The following is a 25,564-nucleotide window of genomic DNA, read 5'->3' as shown; positions in this document are numbered from 1 at the left end:
CCATACATTTTCACAGTGTCGTTTTCTGATGTTGCCATACGTTTTCACAGTGTCGTTTTCTGAGTTTTCCATATGTTTTCACAGTGTCGTTTTCTGAGTTTTCCATACATTTTCACAGTGTCGTTTTCGGAGTTTTCCATACATTTTCACAGTGTCGTTTCAGAATACTCAGGTAATAACCAATAGATAGATATGATATTCCTCGGACTGAAGACATGGTGAAGTCACTATAAAATCCCTCAACATTAAAAGTGAATTGAGCTTAGAGAAATATATGACTTCTGGGGGAAAATGACTTGGCTTCATATATTGTACGATAATAAAGTTTCCATGGCACCAGACAATTACAGGTGGAGAGAATCCAATATGTTCAGAGTCACTCTGGTCCAATCTCTCTCTTGGGTAATACAGTCAACTCCCACAGGACTACTGCTGCTCTCTCTCTCTCAGGTAATACAGTCAACTCCCACAGGACTACTGCTGCTCTCTCTCTTGGGTAATACAGTCAACTCCCACAGGACTACTGCTGCTCTCTCTCTCTCAGGTAATACAGTCAACTCCCACAGGACTACTGCTGCTCTCTCTCTCTTGGGTAATACAGTCAACCCCCACAGGACTACTGCTGCTCTCTCTCTCTTGGGTAATACAGTCAACTCCCACAGGACTACTGCTGCTCTCTCTCTCTTGGGTAATACAGTCAACCCCCACAGGACTACTGCTGCTCTCTCTCTCTTGGGTAATACAGTCAACCCCCACAGGACCACTGCTGCTCTCTCTCTCGGGTAATACAGTCAACCCCCACAGGACTACTGCTGCTCTCTCTCGGGTAATACAGTCAACTCCCACAGGACTACTGCTGCTCTCTCTCTCTTGGGTAATACAGTCAACCCCCACAGGACTACTGCTGCTCTCTCTCTCTCAGGTAATACAGTCAACTCCCACAGGACTACTGCTGCTCTCTCTCTCTCAGGTAATACAGTCAACTCCCACAGGACTACTGCTGCTCTCTCTCGGGTAATACAGTCAACTACCACAGGACTACTGCTGCTCTCTCTCTCTCAGGTAATACAGTCAACTCCCACAGGACTACTGCTGCTCTCTCTCTCTTGGGTAATACAGTCAACCCCCACAGGACCACTGCTGCTCTCTCTCTCGGGTAATACAGTCAACCCCCACAGGACTACTGCTGCTCTCTCTCGGGTAATACAGTCAACTCCCACAGGACTACTGCTGCTCTCTCTCTCTTGGGTAATACAGTCAACCCCCACAGGACTACTGCTGCTCTCTCTCTCTCAGGTAATACAGTCAACTCCCACAGGACTACTGCTGCTCTCTCTCTCTCAGGTAATACAGTCAACTCCCACAGGACTACTGCTGCTCTCTCTCGGGTAATACAGTCAACTCCCACAGGACTACTGCGGCTCTCTCTCGGGTAATACAGTCAACTCCCACAGGACTACTGCTGCTCTCTCTCTCAGGTAATACAGTCAACCCCCACAGGACTACTGCTGCTCTCTCTCGGGTAATACAGTCAACTCCCACAGGACTACTGCTGCTCTCTCTCGGGTAATACAGTCAACTCCCACAGGACTACTGCTGCTCTCTCTCTCAGGTAATACAGTCAACCCCCACAGGACTACTGCTGCTCTCTCTCGGGTAATACAGTCAACTCCCACAGGACTACTGCTGCTCTCTCTCAGGTAATACAGTCAACTCCCACAGGACTACTGCTGCTCTCTCTCGGGTAATACAGTCAACTCCCACAGGAGTACTGCCGATAAGGATTGTATAACTTTCTACTGGAAAGGTGGACAAAACAGTACCTCTCTTACAGGCAGAAATATGGACCCACTGTATTGCTGGCTTTCTGCCTACTGTTGTGGAACATAGCTTGATAGTGTCAGTCATTTCATTATTATTCTGTAACTCTCTCACAATACGCTATGCTGGTATTGCAGACTAAGTAACCAAACTGTCGGTTCTTTAACAAAAAACATCAGCACACCCTCCCCAAAAGAGTTATGAGGCTACGAGGCGTAGGTTGTGTGTGCGTGCACACTCCTGAACGAATCCTGTGCTTCACGCTGCTCTGAGGGCTTACACCAGATGCCCAGGCACGAGTGGATATGGGCAGGCCATCCACATGCCACATGCATGGCCTCAACCTGGCACAGAAAGAGAACAAAGCCACAGTAATAAATGACCAGCCCAATGCCAGGAAAAGGCACATTGCCCACCGTTCTGGTACATAAAGCCCTAGCCTGGCAGAATACATTATTACATTACTAAGTGGAATGTAGGGGGAGGTCTACAGGATGCTGTTGCCATTGACTACATGATATACATTACAGAGCTGCATCCAAACATTACCTGCTACATACAAACATTACCTGCTGCATACAAACATTACCCGCTGCATACTTACATTACCCGCTGCATACAAACATTACCCGCTGCATACAAACATTACCCGCTGCATACAAACATTACCCGCTGCATACAAACATTACCCGCTGCATACAAACATTACCCGCTGCATACAAACATTACCCGCTGCATACAAACATTACCCGCTGCATACAAACCAACATTTATTTGAAAGAAAAAGCAGTTACTTTACAAATAATAATCTATGCTCTCAAACTGCATACTGAAATCCCTCCTAAATCCATAGGGATCCTGTGTGGTATGAGCGGCGACACACTACTGAAACAGTGCCATCGTTGCCATGAAATCCTGTGGCTTTAAGAAGCTGAGCAGCTATACTACAGCTATGACCCTGATGTTGACATTGGCTGCTTCCCCACCTCCCTCTCTACCTCCCTCCTCCCCCCTGTCAGCTTCTTGTCAAACATTAACCCCCTAAATAAAATTAGCAAGACTGTAAATCGCTCAAGCACATGACCTCCATGTCTGCTCCTGTCTGTCTGCCACACACACGTGCACACGCACACACACACACGCACACACACACATGTGCACACGTGCACACACACGCGCACACACACGCACACACACACACGCACACCCACACACACACACCCACGCACACGCACACACACACACACACACACACACACACACACACACACACACTGCTCTCTGTATGTGGGGAGACAGAGATAATGAATAGCCCTCCTCTACCCCCTCCTGCCTCACTGTAATTAAGCCATAACCAAAGGTGATGATAATATGATTCAACACTGTGTGTGTGTGTGTGTGTGTGTGTGTGTGTGTGTGTGTGTGTGTGTGTGTGTGTGTGTGTGTGTGTGTGTGTGTGTGTGTGTGTGTGTGTGTGTGTGTCAGGCAGCTATAAAGAGATAGACTGAGCCCATTGAAAGTGAGAATAATATGATGCAACCCCAGAGACTGAGGACCCCCATTAAACTATCATTATAGACCCCGATTACCAGGGTGCTGTGACAGGAGCAGGACCCAGAGTTCAGGGCTGCTGCTAGGCAGACCCAGGCTCCCGTTCCAATATTACCACTAAACATGCATTCTGATATAAGTAGTACACTACGGACGTTGGAATGATCCAGGATCCAGAGTTTAGGGCTGCTGCTAGGCAGACCCAGGCTCCCGTTCCAATATTCACACTTACGTACCACTCAGAATGAAGGATTGTATTAAACATGCATTCTGATATAAGTAGTACACTACGGACGTTGGAATGATCCAGGATCCAGAGTTTAGGGCTCAATGCCAGCTAGGCCGACCCATGCCATGTCTGTCTGAGGGGTGATGGATTCCTAGACGTAGAATTACAAGAAGGGTCAAAGCCACTCACATCACAGATATATTTCACTGGTCCAGTCTAACACTCCAATTCTATGGTTATGGTTTACCGGAACACAGACAGCAGGTGTTCTTCTTTCCACATGACTGTCCCAGCCTACTGTTTCCCTTAAAGAGGAACAATCTCTCTCACCTACTGTTTCCCTAAAAGAGGAACCATCTCTCCCTCACCCACAGCTTCCCCAGAAATGCCACTTTCAGCTCAACCTTCTCTCTTTTCTAAGGCAAGGACAACGCTACAGGTTTTTATGACAAAGAAAAGAGACGTAAAGCTATTCTTGGAAGCAATATTTGCATTTCAAATTCCCTGGTGGTTGCTGCTTTGCCTGTTCTAATAATAAAGTCGACTTCATTCCTTATTCCATTTTGAATATGTGACGCAACAAAACTTGATCGATTGTCATTCAGATGACAAAAAAACTGCAATGATATGACTGACTAACGTGTCATGTATAAACCACAATTGCATACCATCTGTATTGAAACCTTCGTCAAAAGGGTTAGGGTTAAACACCAATGATATAATTGATTAAAGTGTCATGCATTAACCTTGTCAAAACCCTGTCACAAGGTTTATAAAACATGGGTGATATATTGGACAGCTACAGCCGGCCACATGGGTAATAATTTCTCCTTTCGGACAGCTGATTTGTTTATCAAACTATAGATGCTTTATCAGTCTACTTCGGGCTATGACAGGCTGTGACAATCTACAGCAGGGATGGGCAACCACATTCCATTTTGTAGGCCCATGGAGCAATACACAAGGTGCAATTTCTAAATGTGGTTGTGTTTCAGCAGTTTTTCTCCTGTTATCTCTGTCACTGACAGTCACTTAATTAGCCATGTCAGCAAAATTAAATGAGTCTACTCAGCTACCTAAATGTGTAGTAATCACGTACCCAGGCCCCACATTTATTTTGTTAGTCACTTTCACTCAGATATCACCATTAACATGGAATATGTCATGGCAAACTGAATAGAATTGATAGAACTGCAGGAAATTTGCAGTAAAACAGATTTTTTTTCTTCTTCTTTCTGCACCATGGCAAAATGTGTAGAATTCATAACATTTGTTATAAAATTACAACATTTTCTCTAGGCCCCATGGCAAAATGTGCAGAATTCATGACATTTGTTATAAAATTACAACATTTTCTCTAGCCCTGTGGCAAAATGTGTAGAATTCATAACATTTGTAATAAAATTAGAACATTTTCTCTAGGCCCCATGGCAAAATGTGCAGAATTCATAACATTTGTTTTTAAAATTACAACATTTTCTCTAGGCCCCATGGCAAAATGTGTAGAATTGCAGGAAATGAACTTTAAAACGTACTTTCTTCCCTCCGCCGTCACGACGGGGGCCAGTGAAATGTTTTGTCCGCAAGGTGCTTAGGCCCACCAAAAGACGAAAACTGGCCCTGGCTACTGGTATAATGGATTTAGTTAAGAGAGTTAAGTAATTTAACTGCACAAGTGGATTGATTGCACAAATCAATTGACTGCATGTGTGGGTACGCAGACCAGCGAGCCACTGGGGCCCCTCATATTTTGTGGCCCCACACCCACATCAAAGTTGCCCATCCCTGGTCTACGGCAACAGACGGAATGATTTATTGTGAATAGCAAGTCCACTTCAAAACAGAAAAGATAGTTGCTGATTAAAAACATGATTTATGCCCCCTCTAGTGTTTATATCTCAGCCATCAGTTCATGTATCATTCAGGTCAGATGTTTTTTTGATATATACATCTAATTAAAAGGTTCAATGGAATATGCCCATTTATTCCACATGACCAAGTAGAGATTTATAGCTGTAGGACAAAACATAGCTTGCCTTGCATATAATCTACCGTCATTATCAGGGATGCTCTCAGGAAGGAGTATGTAGGTCTGTGCTTTACCTAGAAACCTACAATTTGCTCTATTCTCTGTTGAAATACGTACAGTATATCCTTTATTGTGTGTGCCAAACACAAAGACGTATGGACATGTGTTCGGCCATCACTCATCCCCAAACTAAACCCTTATGTTTTGTTCTCTCATGTAACAGAGTCCACATGAACAATATAAGCAATTATTCACAACGTGTTGGCACCCTATTCCCTATGTAGTGCACTACTTTTGACAAGGGCCCATAGTGCACTGGTCTAAAGTAGTGTACTATACAGGGAATAGGATACCATTTGGGACGTACAAAAAAGTGATTGACAGGAAAATACACTGGTTCAAAATCACTGAAAATCATCTCTTTCTCCCTGTTCCTAGCATGAGAATCACATGCACAACATCTTCTAGTGAATGAAGCAGCATTCACAATTTGAGGATGAAATGTTTTCGAGTTAACAGGCTGGCTGTATGAATTAGAGGAAAACCCAGATGCCAGGAATATTTAGTCCAGTGGGCCACACACACTATGTACTGTAATAGAACCACCACATTGAGTGGAAGGGGTGATGCATGCCTTACAGGAAATGTCAATGAATGGACTAATTCAAAAAGTTACAAAACTGTAACAAAGGCAAAAAAAGAAATTTACAAAGTTACCCTGGAACTGATACGTCTACCCCTCGGCTAGTGCAAATCATTAGATAGATAGCCTGCAAGGACACAACTCTCCCAAAAACAAAGGCTGAGACACACAGACTCACAATCAAAGCAGTACAGGCACTGTTCAGACAAGCTTTACTTATTCATTTTAATAACCCAAATAGAAGAACCCAAGGGCACGTTGTATTGACTGAAATAAAGAAGCGTCACATAAACCCATGAGAGAACAAGCCTTGGTTCTTGATTGTATTCAAAGGAATACAGATCAGTAACGGATCAGTCAATAGAATACAGAATGGAATACGGATCAGTCACGGATCAGTCAATACAATATAGAATGGAATACAGATCAGTCACAGATCAGTCAATACAATACAGAATGGAATACAGATCAGTCACAGATCAGTCAATACAATACAGAATGGAATACAGATCAGTCACGGATCAGTCAATACAATACAGAATGGTATACAGATCAGTAACGGATCAGTCAATAAAATACAGAATGGAATACAGATCAGTCACAGATCAGTCAATAGAATACAGAATGGAATACAGATCAGTCATGGATCAGTCAATAGAATACAGAACAATAACCTCTTGGATCACAATTCTGTTTTCTTCATAAAAGCAATGGGGGATGATGCACCAGAATGAAAGAAGCGAGGGAGAGAAAGGAGGGGTACACCAGAATGAAAGAAGCGAGGGAGAGAAAGGAGGGGTACACCAGAATGAAAGAAGCGAGGGAGAGAAAGGAGGGGTACACCAGAATGAAAGAAGCGAGGGAGAGAAAGAAGGGGTACACCAGAATGAAAGAAGCGAGGGAGAGAAAGAAGGGGTACACCAGAATGAAAGAAGCGAGGGAGAGAAAGGAGGGGTACACCAGAAAGGGAAAAGATGAGTGAGTACACAACATCCTCTACACATTCCTCTCTGGTGGATCGATTGGAGTTGGTCACGCATTCCCCCACAGACCAGCTGAGGGCTCATCCCAAATACCACCCTATTCCCTGGATGGTGCACTACTGTGGACCAGAGTCCAATTGGCCCTGGTATATAGTACACTACTGTTGACCAGAGTCCTATTGGTCCTGGTATATTGTACACTACTGTTGACCAGAGTCCTATTGGTCCTGGTATATAGTACACTACTGTTGACCAGAGTCCTATTGGTCCTGGTATATAGTACACTACTGTTGACCAGAGTCCTATTAGTCCTGGTATATAGTACACTACTGTTGACCAGAGCCATATTGGCCCTGTTCAAAAGTAGTGTAATGATGTAGGGAAATGGGGGCCATTTGGGACACAGACCGTGGTTAGAAATCATTTTTTCCCAGGACTCCCTTGACTCCCTTTTCCTTTGTGTACTCTCTAGTCTCTAGTCAAGGCCATCCTGACTGCAGGTTCAGGATCTGCAAGGTCAAAGTCCACAGTGTGTGTGTGTGTGTCTCTCACTCAAAGAGCCACTGAGCTCTGGGAAGAATGTCAAGGGTCATCAAAGAAACTACTAGTACTCAAACAAAGACTCCCAAATGGAACACTATACCCCACGTAGTGCACTACCTTTGATCAGGGCTCATAGGGATCTGCTCAAAATTAGTGCACTATGTAGTGGGGTTGGAACCAAAATGATTTTCCAATCGTTCCGTCCCGAAGAGAACCCCTGTTTCTTTTGTTCCGTTCCGATGTTCCGAACCGGTTCAAACAACAACAACAAGTAACAGTTCATATAGTTCCTTTACGCATATATTTTTTTACCTGTGAAATCAATGCATTTTTATATTTATCTCATTAATTTACTCCACCAATTAGCACGGATAGAAAAGCTTTCTTTGGAGCAGTGTTTGATTGGTCAGATAAGTTCATGGGCAAGATACATCTGAAATGTCACAGCTGTGTAGAGAGTGAGAGAGAGGGGTGGACATGGAGCGGTCTGAAGAAATATATACTAGACTTTAGGAACATTTTTGGATCTAGAAGTATTTATTTTTTTACCAGTTCTCAAGATTAGAAAATAAACAAATCTGTTTCCCGGAAAACACTATAGATCAGTTTCATTCCCAGTTCTGTTTCCCGGGTGGCTCAGTTGGTAGAGCATGGTGTTTGCAACGCCAGGGTTGTGGGTTCGTATTCCCACGGTGGACCAGTACGGAAGAAAAAATAAAATAATGAAATGTATGCATTCACTACTGTAAGTCACTCTGGATAAGAGCGTCTGCTAAATGACAAAAAAATGTTAAAACACCCCCACATTTAAAAAAAATCTATTCTTCAAAAAATGTTCTGTTCCCTGAACTGGTTCCAACCACTGCTATGTAGGGAATAGGGTGCGAAACCCCAATTGGGACGAACCCAGTCACTGCATAACTCAATGACTCACCAGCTGTGCAACATCAAAACATTTCCCACTGAGTGCCACTTCAAACTACAAAGGGCTGTTGTTATGATGTGGTAGAAAGATATACTGCTAGCAAGGAGAGAAAAATGGATCCTGACATTAGAGGTAGAAAGATATACTGCTAGCAAGGAGAGGAAAATGGATCCTGACATTAGAGGTAGAAAGATATACTGCTAGCAAGGAGAGAAAAATGGATCCTGACATTAGAGGTAGAAAGATATACTGCTAGCAAGGAGAGAAAAATGGATCCTGACATTAGAGGTAGAAAGATATACTGCTAGCAAGGAGAGGAAAATGGATCCTGACATTAGAGGTAGAAAGATATACTGCTAGCAAGGAGAGGAAAATGGATCCTGACATTAGAGGTCAGAATAATTAAGAGACTACTGACACAATATGTATTATGTCTAACAAAACAATAATTTGATCAAAATAAAATTGGAAGATTGGACTTTTCCAGCAGGGCAGATTTGATTGAATTTGTAGTGTGTTTATAATCCACAGAGACCCACAAAAACAATGACGAGAGTGAATGTTGCTAACACTGTAGATCCATCTCAGAAAAATAACAACAGTTCCCTGTGTTAGATGTGTTTACTGAGCTGTGACTGCAAGTGACAGCAAGTGTTCCCAAACACCTTACATTTTTGGGAGGTGTGATTATAATGGGTTCTGTCACAATGTCACCCTATTGTCATTTTCATCACGAGGTGCCCTTGAATTAAGGTCTTTCCGGTGAATAATACCTCTGGATTTGCTCTGGCTTGCGTAAGATAAAAAGCAGCTCTATTTCTTTGTCTTACCTGCAGAGACCTCAAACAGGAATTTTCCCCCCTCGTCGCCATTGCTGGGATGCTCAGTGACTCTGTTTCCAGGTAACAGAATGGTCCCCTAGAGAGAAAAAGGAAGACAGAGGAAAGTCAGAGGTAGAGTTTCAACACGCAACCAATACCTACTGTTGTTTAAGACTTAACCCAATACACACAGTTGTTTAAGACTTAACCCAATACACACAGTTGTTTAAGACTTAACCCAATACACACAGTTGTTTAAGACTTAACACAATACACCACACAGTTGCTTCAGACTTAACCCAATACACACAGTTGTTTAAGACTAAACCCAATACACACAGTTGTTTCAGACTTAACCCAATACACACAGTTGTTTAAGACTAAACCCAATACGCACAGTTGTTTAAGACTTAACACAATACACCACACAGTTGCTTCAGACTTAACCCAATACACACAGTTGTTTAAAACCTCTCTGGTGTATGTGGGACGCTTTCCAACAGCCAGTGAAATAGCAGGGCGCCAAATTCAAAACAACAAAAATCTCATAATTCAAATTTCTCAAACATACAAGTATTATACATCATTTTAAAGATAAACTTCTTGTTAACCTGTTAGGGCTAGGGGGCAGTATTGACACGGCCGGATAAAAAACGTACCCGATTTAATCTGGTTACGACTCCTGCCCAGTAACTAGAATATGCATATCATTATTGGCTTTGGATAGAAAACACCCCTAAAGTTTCTAAAACTGTTTGAATGGTGTCTGTGAGTATAACAGAACTCATATGGCAGGCCAAAACCTGAGAAGATTCCATGCAGGAAGTGGCCTGTCTGACAAGTTGTGTTTCATCTTGGCTCTTTTTATTGAAGACTGAGGATCTTTGCTATAACGTGACACTTCCTACGGCTCCCATAGGCTCTCAGAGCCCGGGAAAAAGCTGAACGATATCGAGGCAGCCTCTGGCTGAAACACATTATCGCTTTTGGCAAGTGGCCGATCAGAGTACTATGGGCTTAGGCGCGTGCCCGAGGCGACCCCATGCTTTATTTTCTTTCGTCTGTTTACCTAAACGCAGATTCCCGGTCGGAATATTATCGCTTTTTTATGAGAAAAATGGCATAAAAATTTATTTTAAACAGCGGTTGACATGCTTCGAAGTACGGTAATGGAATATTTAGAATTTTTTTGTCACGAATTGCGCCATGCTCGTCACCCTTATTTACCCTTTCGGATAGTGTCTTGAACGCACGAACAAAACGCCGCTATTTGGACATAACGATGGATTATTTGGTACCAAACCAACATTTGTTATTGAAGTAGAAGTCCTGGGAGTGCATTCTGACGAAGACAGCAAAGGTAATAACATTTTTCTTATAGTAAATCTGACTTTGGTGAGTGCTAAACTTGCTGGGTGTCTAAATAGCTAGCCCTGTGATGCCGGGCTATCTACTGAGAATATTGCAAAATGTGCTTTCACCGAAAAGCTATTTTAAAATCGGACATATCGAGTGCATAGAGGAGTTCTGTATCTATAATTCTTAAAATAATTGTTATGCTTTTTGTGAACGTTTATCGTGAGTAATTTAGTAAATTCACCGGCAGTGTTCGGTGGGAATGCTAGTCACATGCTAGTCACATGCTAATGTAAAAAGCTGGTTTTTGATATAAATATGAACTTGATTGAACAAAACATGCATGTATTGTATAACATATTGTCCTAGGGTTGTCATCTGATGAAGATCATCAAAGGTTAGTGCTACATTTAGCTGTGGTTTGGGTTTATGTGACATTATATGCTAGCTTGAAAAATGGGTGTCTGATTATTTTTGGCTGGGTACTCTGCTGACATAATCTAATGTTTTGCTTTCGTTGTAAAGCCTTTTTGAAATCGGACAGTGTGGTTAGATTAACCTCAACAGCCAGTGTAATCCCGTGGCGCGTTATTCAAATTCCTCAAAAATGCAAAAACTTCAATTTTTCAAACATATGACTATTTTACACCATTTTAAAGACAAGACTCTCGTTAATCTAACCACACTGTCCGATTTCGAAAAGGCTTTACAACGAAAGCAATACATTAGATTATGTCAACCGTTACAGAACTTGCCACCACCAATGGACCAAGCAGCGGGGTAAGGAGCTAGAAAGGAATTATTTTGAGTCGTGGACTTGGGAGGAGATTTTAGCCGGAGAGGGACCATGGAGGAAGGCTGGAGAGGAACGGGACTGTTATATTGGAACACGACTGGCATGGAAGCCTGAAAAGCAGCCCCAAGATTTTTTTTTTGGGGGGGGCACACGGGTAGTTTGGCTGGGCCAGGGTTAAGCCCCAAGCCAACTCCCCGTGCTTATCAGAGGCAGCATGTTACTGGTCAGGCCCCGTGCTATGGGGTGATGCGCACGGCATCGAGGCCGAGCATTCACAGGCCGGTGTGCGCGGTGCCAGCGTCCCGCATTTGCCAGGGGGAAGCGGGCATCCAGCCAGTAAGGGTGGTGCCAGTACTGCGCTCGAGACCGCCAGTGCGCCTTCACGGCCCAGTGTATCCTGTTCCCGCTGCTCGCACTAGCCCTGAGGTGCGTGTATCCAGTCTGGCGTCTCCAAAGCCAGCACCATGCACCAGGCCTTCAGTGCGTCAGCCCAGTCCAGGATGTCCTGTTCCCGCTCCTCGCACTAGCCTTGGGGTGCGTGTCCCCAGTCTGGTACCTCCACTACCAGCACCACGCACCAGGCCTCCAGTGCATCAGCCCAGTCCAACTTGTCCTGTTCCTGCTCCTCGCACTAGCCCTGAGGTGCGTGTTTCCAGACTGGCACCTCCAAAGCCAGCACCACGCACCAGGCCTCCAGTGCATCAGCCCAGTTCAGCACGTCCTGTTCCTGCTCCTCGCACTAGCCTTGGGGTGCGTGTCCCCAGTCTGGTACCTCCACTACCAGCACCACGCATCAGGCCTCCAGTGCATCAGCCCAGTCCAGCTCGTCCTACTCCTGCTCCTCGCACTAGCCCTGTGGTGCATATTTCCAGTCTGGCACTTCCAAAGCCAGCACCACGCACCAGGCTTTCAGTGCGCAGTCCTCGTCCAGAGTGTCCGGCAACAGTGCCTCGTCCAGAGTGTCCGGCAACAGTGCCTCGTCCAGAGTGTCCGGCGACAGTGCCCCGTCTAGAGCTTCCGGCGACAGTGCCCCGTAGAGAGACCGCCCACATACCGGAACCGAGAGAGACGGCCCACAGTCCGGAACCGAGAGAGACTGCCCACAGTCCGGAACTGAGAGAGACGGCCCACAGTCCGGAACCGAGAGAGACGGCCCACAGTCCGGAGCCGAGAGAGTCGCCCTACAGTCCGGAGCTCCCAGAGTCGCCCTACAGTCCGGAGCTCCCAGAGTCGCCCTACAGTCCGGAGCTCCCAGAGTCGCCCTACAGTCCAGAGCTCCCAGAGTCGCCCTACAGCCCGAGGTCTACAGCGAAGCGCTTCAGCCCGAAGTCTACAGCGACGCGCTTCAGCCCGAGGTCTACAGCGGGGGTGGACAGGTTAGGTGGGGGACTTAGGCCAGAGCCTGAGCCACCTCCACAGTAGGAGGATTGGGGAGGGAGGGTGTAGCACGGGAACCGTCGGTGACGGTAGCCACCCTCCCTTCCCTCCCTTTAGTTTGGGGGGTTTATTTTTGTGTTTATTTTTGTGTGAGGTGCATCCGGGTCTGCACCTTTGGGGGGGGGGTACTGTCACGTCCTGACCAGTAAAGGGGTTATTTGTTATTGTAGTTTGGTCAGGACGTGGCAGGGGGGTGTTTGTTTTATGTGGTTCGGGGTTTGTTGGGATATGTGTTTATGTAGAGGGGTGTTTGTTTAGAGTATTCCGGGGTTTTTGGTTATGTTCTATGTTTTGTATTTCTATCCTGTTAGGGCTAGGGGGCAGTATTGACACGGCTGGATAAAAAACATACCCGATTTAATCTGGTTACCACTCCTACCCAGTAACTAGAATATGCATATACTTATTACATATGGATAGAAAACACCCTAAAGTTTCTAAAACTGTTTGAATGGTGTCTGTGAGTATAACAGAACTCAAATGGCAGGTCAAAAACTGAGAGATTCCTTTACAGGAAGTGGCCTGTCTGACCATTTCTTGAACTTCTTTTCCATCTCTATCTTTTACTAAGGATCTCTGCTCTAACGTGACACTTCCCACGTCTTCCATAGGCTCTCAGAGCCCGGGAAAAAACAGAATGTCGTCATTCCAGCCCCAGGCTGAAACACATTATCGCCTTTCTCAAGTGGCCGATCAAGGGACTCTGGGCTCATGCGCGTGACCTGACCGCCCCCGCCTTTGTGATTTTTTCCTCTGTTTGCCGAAAAGGAGATTCCCTGTCGGAATATTATCGCTTTTCTACGAGAAAAATGGCGTAAAAATTGATTTTAAACAGCGGTTGACATGCTTCGAAGTACGGTAATGGAATATTTAGAATTTTATTGTCACGAATTGCGCCATGCGCGCGACACTTCTTTACCATTTCGGATAGTGTCTGGAACGCACGAACAAAACGCCGCTATTCGGATATAACGATGGATTATTTTGGACCAAACCAACATTTGTTATTGAAGTAGCAGTCCTGGCAGTGCATTCTGACGAAGACAACAAAAGGTAATCAAACTTTTATAATAGTAAATATGATTATGGTGAGTGCTAAACTTGCCAGGTGTCTAAATAGCGAGCCCGTGATGCCTGGGCTATGTACTTAGAATATTGCAAAATGTGCTTTCACCAAAAAGCTATTTTAAAATCGGACATATCGAGTGCATAGAGGAGGTCTGTATCTATAATTCTTAAAATAATTGTTGTGCTTTTTGTGAACGTTTATCGTGAGTAATTTAGTAAAATGTTAGCGAATTCCCCGGAAGTTTGCGGGGGGTATGCTAGTTCTGAACGTCACATGCTAATGTAAAAAGCTGGTTTTTGATATAAATATGAACTTGATTGAACAAAACGTGCATGTATTGTATAACATAATGTCCTAGGGTTGTCATCTGATGAAGATCATCAAAGGTGAGTGCTGCATTTAGCTGTCTTCTGGGTTTTGGTGACATTATATGCTGGCTTGAAAAATGGGTGTCTGATTATTTCTGGCTTGGTACTCTGCTGACATAATCTAATGTTTTGCTTTCGTTGTAAAGCCTTTTTGAAATCGGACAGTGTGGTTAGATTAACGAGAGTCTTGTCTTTAAATGGCTGTAAAATAGTCATATGTTTGAGAAATTGAAGTAATAGGATTTTTAAGGTTTTGAAAATCGCGCCACAGGCTGCAAGTGGCTGTTACGTAGGTGGGACGCAAGCGTCCCACCTAGCCAATAGAGGCTATGCTCTGTCTATGTTGTGTATTTCTTTGTGTTGCCCTGGTATGGCTCTCAATCAGGAACAGCTGTACATCGTTGTTGCTGATTGGGAGTCATACTTAGGTAGCCCTGTTTTCACCTGTCCTTTGTGGGAAGTTGTTTTTGCATAGCTGTGTGTTCGTTCGTTCGTTCGTTTTCTTGTTTTGTTTTTTTAGTGTTCTAATAAACTTTAAAATGAGCACTCAACCCGCTGTGCCTTGGTCCATTACATACGACGACCGTTACAGATCCGTAGAGATATCACTACTGTAGTGATCCATAGAGATATCACTACTGTAGTGATCCATAGAGATATCACTACTGTAGTGATCCATAGAGATATCACTACTGTAGTGATCCATAGCGATATCACTACTGTAGTGATCCATAGCGATATCACTACTGTAGTGATCCATAGAGATATCACTACTGTAATGATCCATAGAAATATCAGTACTGTTGTGATCCATAAAGATACTATATATATGTCGGCACTGCAATATACAGTAGTTGAGTGATGTTTGTGCAAACTGCAAACCTGGCAACTTTACAAATGATCTGCCCTGGTGTGAGAGCATTAGTTCTGGACTCAGCATGACTTCAGAATAATTATCATAAAGAAATATGCTTATATCAAAAGACTGTAAAAAAATATTATTCAGGGATGCTTAAATTAATAAAGAAATAATCTTATATCACTGAAGCATTTCTTAAAGTGTGTGTCTCAAATCGTACCCTAGTAGTGCACTATTTTGACCAGAACCCATAGGGATCTCATACTATGTAGGGAATAGGGTGCTTTTTGGGTCGTTACCCTGGATTATGGTCAAGGCGGTGTCGTCAGCGACTCTGGCGATCTGGAGAATGTTCTGTGTCTCCCTGGGGGGTCTGCATGAAAGAGCTGAACAGGTATTAAACCTGAGAAAGTGGCAGTGGTTGGTGTATTACGGAGTTTGTGTGTGTGTGTGTGTGTTTGTGTGAGAGAGATCATGTGTTTGTGTGCATGTATGGCCTGTGTATGGTGTGTATGCACAATGCTAGCCCTCCAGGACATCTACAGTCGTGGCCAAAAGTTTTGAGAACGACACAAATATTAATTTTCACAAAGTCAGCTGCCTCAGTTTGTATGATGGCAATTTGCATATACTCCAGAATGTTATGAAGAGTGATCAGATTAATTGCAATTAATTTCAAAGTCCCTCTTTGCCATGCAAATGAACTGAATCCCCCAAAACATTTCCACTGCATTTCAGCCCTGCCACAAAAGGACCAGCTGACATTATGTCAGTGATTCGACCATTAACACAGGTGTGAGTGTTGACGAGGACAAGGCTGGAGATCACTCTGTCATGCTGATCGAGTTCGAATAACAGACTGGAAGCTTCAAAAGGAGGGTGGTGCTTGGAATCATTGTTCTTCCTCTGTCAAGCATGGTTACCTGCAAGGAAACATGTGTCGTCGTCATTGCTTTGCACAAAAAGGGCTTCACAGGCAAGGATATTGCTGCCAGTAAGATTGCACCTAAAGCAACCATTTATCGGATCATCAAGAACTTCAAGGAGAGCGGTTCAATTGTTGTGAAGAAGGCTTCAGGGCACCCAAGAAAGTCCAGCAAACGCCAAGACCGTCTCCTAAAGTTGATTCAGCTACAGGATCGTGGCACCACCAGTACAGAGCTTGCTCAGAAATGGCAGCAGGCAGGTGTGAGTGCATCTGCACGCACAGTCAGGCAAAGACTTTTGGAGGATGGCCTGGTGTCAAGAAGGGCAGCAAAGAAGCCACTTCTCTTCAGGAAAAATATCTGGGAAAGACTGATATTCTGCAAAAGGTACAGGGATTGGACTGCTGAGGACTGGGGTAAAGTTATTTTCTCTGATGAATCCCCTTTCCGATTGTTTGGGGCATCCGGAAAAAAGCTTGTCCGGAGAAGACAAGGTGAGCGCTACCATCAGTCCTGTGTCATGCCAACAGCAAAAAGCATCCTGAGACCATTCATGTATGGGGTTGCTTCGCATCCAAGGGAGTGGGCTCACTCACAATTTTGCCTAAGAACATAGCCATGAATAAAGAATGGTACCAACACATCCTCAGAGAGCAACTTCTCCCAACCATCCAGGAACAGTTTGATGACGAACAATGCCTTTTCCAGCATGATGGAGCACCTTGCCATAAGGCAAAAGTGATAACTAAGTGGCTCGGGGAACAAAACATCGATATTTTGGGTCCATGGCCAGGAAACTCCCCAGGCCTTAATCCCATTGAGAACTTGTGGTCAATCCTCAAGAGGCGGGTGCACAAACAAAAACCCACAAATTCTGACAAACTCCAAGCATTGATTATGCAAGAATGGGCTGCCATCAGTCAGGATGTGGCCCAGAAATTAATTGACAGCATGCCAGGGCGGATTGCAGAGGTCTTGAAAAAGAAGGGTCAACACTGCAAATATTGACTCTTTGCATCAACTTCATGTAATTGTCAATAAAAGCCTTTGACACTTATGAAATGCTTGTAATTATACTTCAGTATTCCATAGTAACATCTGACAAAAATATCTAAAGACCCTGAAGCAGCAAACTTTGTGGAAATTAATATTTGTGTCATTCTCAAAACTTTTGGCCCCGACTACCAATAGGCACCCGGTGTCACAGGAAGGCCAAGAAAATCATCAAGGACCTGTTCACCCCGCCGAGCCAAGGCCTGTTCACCCTGCTACCATCTAGAAAGGGGAGACAATATAGGTGCATCAAAGCTGGGACCAAGAGACTGATTAACAGCTTCTATCTCCAGACCATCAGACTGCTAAACTGTCACCATTAGCAGGCCTTCACCCAGTACCCTGCCCTGAACTTCAGTCACTGTTACTAGCCAGCTACTACCCAGTACCCTGCCCTGAACTTCAGTCACTGTTACTAGCCAGCTACTACCCAGTACCCTGCCCTGAACTTCAGTCACTGTTACTAGCCAGCTACTACCCAGTACCCTGCCCTGAACTTCAGTCACTGTTACTAGCCAGCTACTACCCAGTACCCTGCCCTGAACTTCAGTCACTGTTACTAGCCAGCTACCACCCGGTACTCTACCCTGCACCTTAGAGACTGCTGCCCTATGTACATAGTCATGCAACACTGGTCACTTTAATAATGTTTACATACTATTTTACCCACTTAAGATGTATATACTGACTCATCCTATATAACTACTGCCGTACACACATTTTCTATTCATACTGTCTATACTGTCTATACACACCATGCTATATAACTACTGGCCATACTGTCTATACACACCATCCTATATAACTACTGTCTATACACACCATCCTATATAACTACTGTCTATACACACCATCCTATATAACTACTGTCTACACTGTCTATACACACCATCCTATATAACTACTGTCCATACTGTCTATACACACCATCCTATATAACTACTGTCTATACACACCATCCTATATAACTACTGTCTATACACACCATCCTATATAACTACTGTCTATACACACCATCCTATATAACTACTGTCTATACACACCATCCTATATAACTACTGTCCATACTGTCTATACACACCATCCTATATAACTACTGTCTATACACACCATCCTATATAACTACTGTCTATACACACCATCCTATATAACTACTGTCTATACACACCATCCTATATAACTACTGTCCATACTGACTATACACACCATCCTATATAACTACTGTCTATACACACCATCCTATATAACTACTGTCTATACACACCATCCTATATAACTACTGTCTATACACACCATCCTATATAACTACTGTCTATACTGTCTATACACACCATCCTATATAACTACTGTCTATACACACCATCCTATATAACTACTGTCTATACACACCATCCTATATAACTACTGTCCATACTGTCTATACACACCATCCTATATAACTACTGTCCATACTGACTATACACACCATCCTATATAACTACTGTCTATACACACCATCCTATATAACTACTGTCTATACACACCATCCTATATAACTACTGTCTATACACACCATCCTATATAACTACTGTCTATACACACCATCCTATATAACTACTGTCTATACTGTCTATACACACCATCCTATATAACTACTGTCTATACACACCATCCTATATAACTACTGTCTATACTGTCTATACACACCATCCTATATAACTACTGTCCATACTGTCTATACACACCATCCTATAATAACTACTGTCTATACACACCATCCTATATAACTACTGTCTATACACACCATCCTATATAACTACTGTCTATACACACCATCCTATATAACTACTGTCTATACACACCATCCTATATAACTACTGTCCATACTGTCTATACACACCATCCTATATAACTACTGTCCATACTGTCTATACACACCATCCTATATAACTACTGTCTATACACACCATCCTATATAACTACTGTCTATACTGTCTATACACACCATCCTATATAACTACTGTCTATACACACCATCCTATATAACTACTGTCTATACACACCATCCTATATAACTACTGTCTATACACACCATCCTATATAACTACTGTCTATACACACCATCCTATATAACTACTGTCTATACACACCATCCTATATAACTACTGTCTACACTGTCTATACACACCATCCTATATAACTACTGTCCATACTGTCTATACACACCATCCTATATAACTACTGTCTATACACACCATCCTATATAACTACTGTCTATACACACCATCCTATATAACTACTGTCTATACACACCATCCTATATAACTACTGTCCATACTGTCTATACACACCATCCTATATAACTACTGTCCATACTGTCTATACACACCATCCTATATAACTACTGTCTATACACACCATCCTATATAACTACTGTCTATACTGTCTATACACACCATCCTATATAACTACTGTCTATACACACCATCCTATATAACTACTGTCTATACACACCATCCTATATAACTACTGTCTATACACACCATCCTATATAACTACTGTCTATACACACCATCCTATATAACTACTGTCCATACTGACTATACACACCATCCTATATAACTACTGTCCATACTGTCTATACACACCATCCTATATAACTACTGTCTATACTGTCTATACACACCATCCTATATAACTACTGTCGATACACACCATCCTATATAACTACTGTCTATACACACCATCCTATATAACTACTGTCTATACACACCATCCTATATAACTACTGTCTATACACACCATCCTATATAACTACTGTCTATACTGTCTATACACACCATCCTATATAACTACTGTCGATACACACCATCCTATATAACTACTGTCTATACACACCATCCTATATAACTACTGTCCATACTGTCTATACACACCATCCTATATAACTACTGTCCATACTGTCTATACACACCATCCTATATAACTACTGTCTATACACACCATCCTATATAACTACTGTCCATACTGTCTATACACACCATCCTATATAACTACTGTCCATACTGTCTATACACACCATCCTATATAACTACTGTCTATACACACCATCCTATATAACTACTGTCTATACTGTCTATACACACCATCCTATATAACTACTGTCTATACACACCATCCTATATAACTACTGTCTATACACACCATCCTATATAACTACTGTCTATACACACCATCCTATATAACTACTGTCTATACACACCATCCTATATAACTACTGTCCATACTGACTATACACACCATCCTATATAACTACTGTCCATACTGTCTATACACACCATCCTATATAACTACTGTCTATACTGTCTATACACACCATCCTATATAACTACTGTCGATACACACCATCCTATATAACTACTGTCTATACACACCATCCTATATAACTACTGTCTATACACACCATCCTATATAACTACTGTCTATACACACCATCCTATATAACTACTGTCTATACTGTCTATACACACCATCCTATATAACTACTGTCGATACACACCATCCTATATAACTACTGTCTATACACACCATCCTATATAACTACTGTCTATACACACCATCCTATATAACTACTGTCTATACACACCATCCTATATAACTACTGTCTATACTGTCTATACACACCATCCTATATAACTACTGCTGTAAACACCTTTTCTATTCATGCACTGTCCATACTTATTTATTTATTTTTGTTATTTATATATTTGTTGTATTTCCTTTTACAATAAAGATAAAGATGATGACTCTACAATAATACACATTTACAATAGGCTTGTAACTAAAAGTTCATATACAACCTAATGTATCAGAAAGTTTTCACACCCCTTGATTTCTTTCCACATTTTGTTGTGTTACAGCCTGTCACGGCTGTTTAAAGGATCGGACCAAAGTGCAGCATTGTTCTAGTTCCACATATTGATTTATTCCGTGAAACGTTGCAATACACAAATAACTTGAATAACAGAAAACAACAAACCGTGACGCAGAGAGAAATAAACACGACTCAAAAGATAATCACCCACAAAAACAGGTGGGACAAACATCAGCTTAAATATGACCTCCAATTAGAGACAACGACGACCAGCTGCCTCTAATTGGAGATCATACCAAACAACACCAACATAGAAATACAAAACTAGAAACTGAACATAGAAATACAAAACATAGACAAACACCCCCTGTCACGCCCTGACTTACTCTACCATAGAAAATAACAACTTACTATGGTCATGACGTGACACAGCCTGCATTTTGTGTCACTGGCCTACTACACACAATACCCCATAATGTCAAAGTGGAATTGTGTTTTTAGACATTTTAACAAGTTAATAAAAAAAATGAAAAGCTGAAATGTCTTGAGTCCATAAGTATTCAACCACTTTGTTATGGCAAGCCTAAGGTTCAGGAGTAAAAATGTGCTTAACAAGCCACATAATAAGTTGCATGGACTCACTCTGTGTGCAATAATAGTGTTTAACATGATTTTTGAATGTCTACTTCATCTCTGTACCCCACACATATAATTATCTGTAAGGTCCCTCAGTAGAGCAGTGAATTTCAAACACAGATTCAACCACAAAGACCAGGGAGGTTTTCCAATGCCTCGCAAAGAAGGACACCTATTGGCAGATGGGTAAAAATAAAAAAAAAGCAGACATTGAATATCCCTTTGAGCATGGTGAAGTTATTAATTACACTTTGGTGTATCAATACACCCAGTCACTACAAAGATACAGCCATCCTTCCTAACAGTTGTCGGAAAGAAAGAAAACCTCTCAGGGATTTCAACATGAGGCCAATGGTGACTTTAAAGAGTTTAATGGCTGTCATAGGAGAAAACTGAGGATGGATCAACAACATTGTAGTTACTCTATACTAACCTAGTTAGTATTGTGGAGGGAAAAGAATGTAGCCTGTACAGAATAAAAATATTCCAAAACATGCATCCTGTTTGCAACAAGGAACTAAAGTAATATTGCAAAAGATACAAAGTTCTGGATACAAAGTGTTATGTTTGAGGCAAATCTAACAAAACACATCACTGAGTACCACTCTTCCTATTTTCAAGCCTAGCGGTGGCTGCATCATGTTATTGGTAAAAAAAAAAAGACAATTAAATACATTTTAATCCCACTGTGTAACACAACAAAAATGTCAAGGGGTGTGAATACTTTCTGAATCATCTCCAACAAATAATTTAAAAAAATACATTTGACCGTTCATCACATGACAAAAAACACAAATAGACAAGATTTTTATAAAAACACAAAAAATACACCTTCTCCAAGCCATGATATTTACAGTACATGTTTGAATATTTCAAGATACTGTAATAGCAGGACACTGTAAAGTTCATTATCCCACTGAAGAGTATGAATTAGGCTGTTTGAGCATGTCTGAATCCTAAGTAACCTGCCTACACATTGTTTGCAGTACAATAGACCAACATAGCTACTGTAGTAGGTCAAAGCTGTGTGTTGTATAATATACAACATCATTATGCAACTTTATCATACAACACTATTATACAACATTATGATACAACTTTATTATACAACATTATGATACAACATTATGATACAACTTTATTATACAACTTTATGATACAACATTATGATACAACTTTATTATACAACTTTATTATACAACTTTATTATACAACATTATGATACAACATTATGATACAACTTTATGATACAACTTTATGATACAACATTATGATACAACATTATGATACAACATTATGATACAACTTTATGATACAACTTTATGATACAACTTTATGATACAACTTTATGATACAACTTTATGATACAACTTTATGATACAACTTTATGATACAACTTTATGATACAACATTATGATACAACTTTATGATACAACTTTATGATACAACTTTATGATACAACATTATGATACAACTTTATGATACAACTTTATGATACAACATTATGATACAACATTATGATACAACTTTATGATACAACTTTATGATACAACTTTATGATACAACTTTATGATACAACTTTATGATACAACTTTATAATACAACATTATGATACAACTTTATGATACAACTTTATGATACAACTTTATGATACAACTTTATAATACAACATTATGATACAACATTATTATACAACATTATTATACAACTTTATGATACAACTTTATAATACAACTTTATGATACAACTTTATAATACAACTTTATGATACAACTTTATGATACAACTTTATGATACAACTTTATGATACAACTTTATGATACAACTTTATGATACAACTTTATAATACAACTTTATGATACAACTTTATGATACAACATTATGATACAACTTTATTATACAACTTTATTATACAACTTTATTATACAACATTATGATACAACATTATGATACAACTTTATGATACAACTTTATGATACAACTTTATGATACAACTTTATGATACAACTTTATGATACAACTTTATAATACAACATTATGATACAACATTATGATACAACTTTATGATACAACTTTATGATACAACTTTATGATACAACTTTATGATACAACTTTATTATACAACATTATGATACAACATTATGATACAACTTTATGATACAACTTTATGATACAACTTTATGATACAACTTTATGATACAACTTTATGATACAACTTTATAATACAACATTATGATACAACATTATTATACAACTTTATGATACAACTTTATGATACAACTTTATGATACAACTTTATAATACAACTTTATGATACAACTTTATGATACAACTTTATAATACAACTTTATGATACAACTTTATAATACAACTTTATGATACAACTTTATGATACAACTTTATAATACAACTTTATGATACAACTTTATGATACAACTTTATGATACAACTTTATAATAAAGCAAAACAAAGGAATAGAAGTAAAGTAAAAGTACACAGTAACGACAAATGGTAACAGAAATAATGCCGTTATTAGCACTTAATTAATATTAACAGCTGATTTTCCAGAGGGAAGAAAAACAACAGAAACCCATTTAAGCCGATCTCTTTAACAAGACAATCGAGAAAGCTCCTGGAAAATACAAAAATAATGTACCCATTAAATATTTACATGAAAATGTACTCTAAAGTTTACTGAAGAAAGGCCTAGTACAACATTACCTGTAAACAAAAGTGAGTTTTCACAAAATATACAATTTACAATCAAATGTACATTCATCAGCATTAGCCTTCCCTGTAGCTCAGTTGGTAGAGCATGGTGTTTGCAACGCCAGGGTTGTGGGTTCGATTCCCACGGGGGGCCAGCACAGAAAAAAAATTTATGAAATGTATGCATTCACTACTGTAAGTCGCTCTGGATAAGAGCGTCTGCTAAATGACTAAAATGTAAATGTAAAATGTAGTAAACTTTGTACATACAATTGAAGGATGGCCACAATTGCTCTTGAAGAGCTACAGGAATATGAAGGCTTTCTTGTTCAAACTCAGCTCCACCACACCTGATTGTGTCACTCGTCAATAGCAATGTTGGTAACTCCTGATACAAACACTGTGACAAATGACAGACTGCTTAAAGAACACCTCTAAAATACAAACTCATTAGACTAGTACAAAAAACCTTTAAGAAAACATATTTATAGATCTGACATTGGATAGGTGCTCTAAATGTTCTTAGTAATGGTGTACACAGCTGTCCAACTCCTGTCAAAGAGCACACATCCCCACATTTATAAATGGCAGTATAAATATGAAAACAGATGGGAGTACTCGCAGATCTGGAACAGAACATATATACAGTGCCTTCGGAAAGTATTCCGACCCCTTGACTTATTCCACATTCAACAGAGTCATTGGCTTCATCAATAAGTGCATCGATGACGTCGTCCCCACAATAAATATGTACATACCCCAACCAGAAGCCATGGATTACAGGCAGCATCCGCACTGAGCTAATGGCTTGAGATGCTGCTTTCAAGGAGCGGGACTCTAACCTGGAAGCTTATAAGAAATCCCGCTAAACCCTCTGACGAACCATAAAACAGGCAAAGCTTCAATACAGGACTAAGATCGAATCGTACTACACCGGCTCTGACGCTCGTCGGATGT

General features: G+C 41.1%; 1 protein-coding gene across 2 annotated transcripts in view; it reads right to left on the bottom strand.

The window, feature by feature from the left end:
• arhgap24 (Rho GTPase activating protein 24) overlaps positions 1-25,564 on the bottom strand; it is a 225,493-nt gene that overhangs the window by 146,091 nt on the left and 53,838 nt on the right. For both annotated transcript variants that reach the window (XM_014138900.3, XM_014138902.3), the window contains exon 3: positions 9,555-9,642. In XM_014138900.3, coding sequence (XP_013994375.1) covers positions 9,555-9,642 — 88 coding nt within the window. The remainder of the gene's footprint in view (positions 1-9,554; positions 9,643-25,564) is intronic.

Source organism: Salmo salar, chromosome 13 (genome assembly GCF_965601325.2).
Source record: "Salmo salar chromosome 13, fSalSal1, whole genome shotgun sequence".
NCBI lineage: Eukaryota > Metazoa > Chordata > Actinopteri > Salmoniformes > Salmonidae > Salmo > Salmo salar.
The sequence above is the reverse complement of the archived record's forward strand: the minus strand, read 5'-3'. Positions and strand labels throughout refer to the sequence as shown.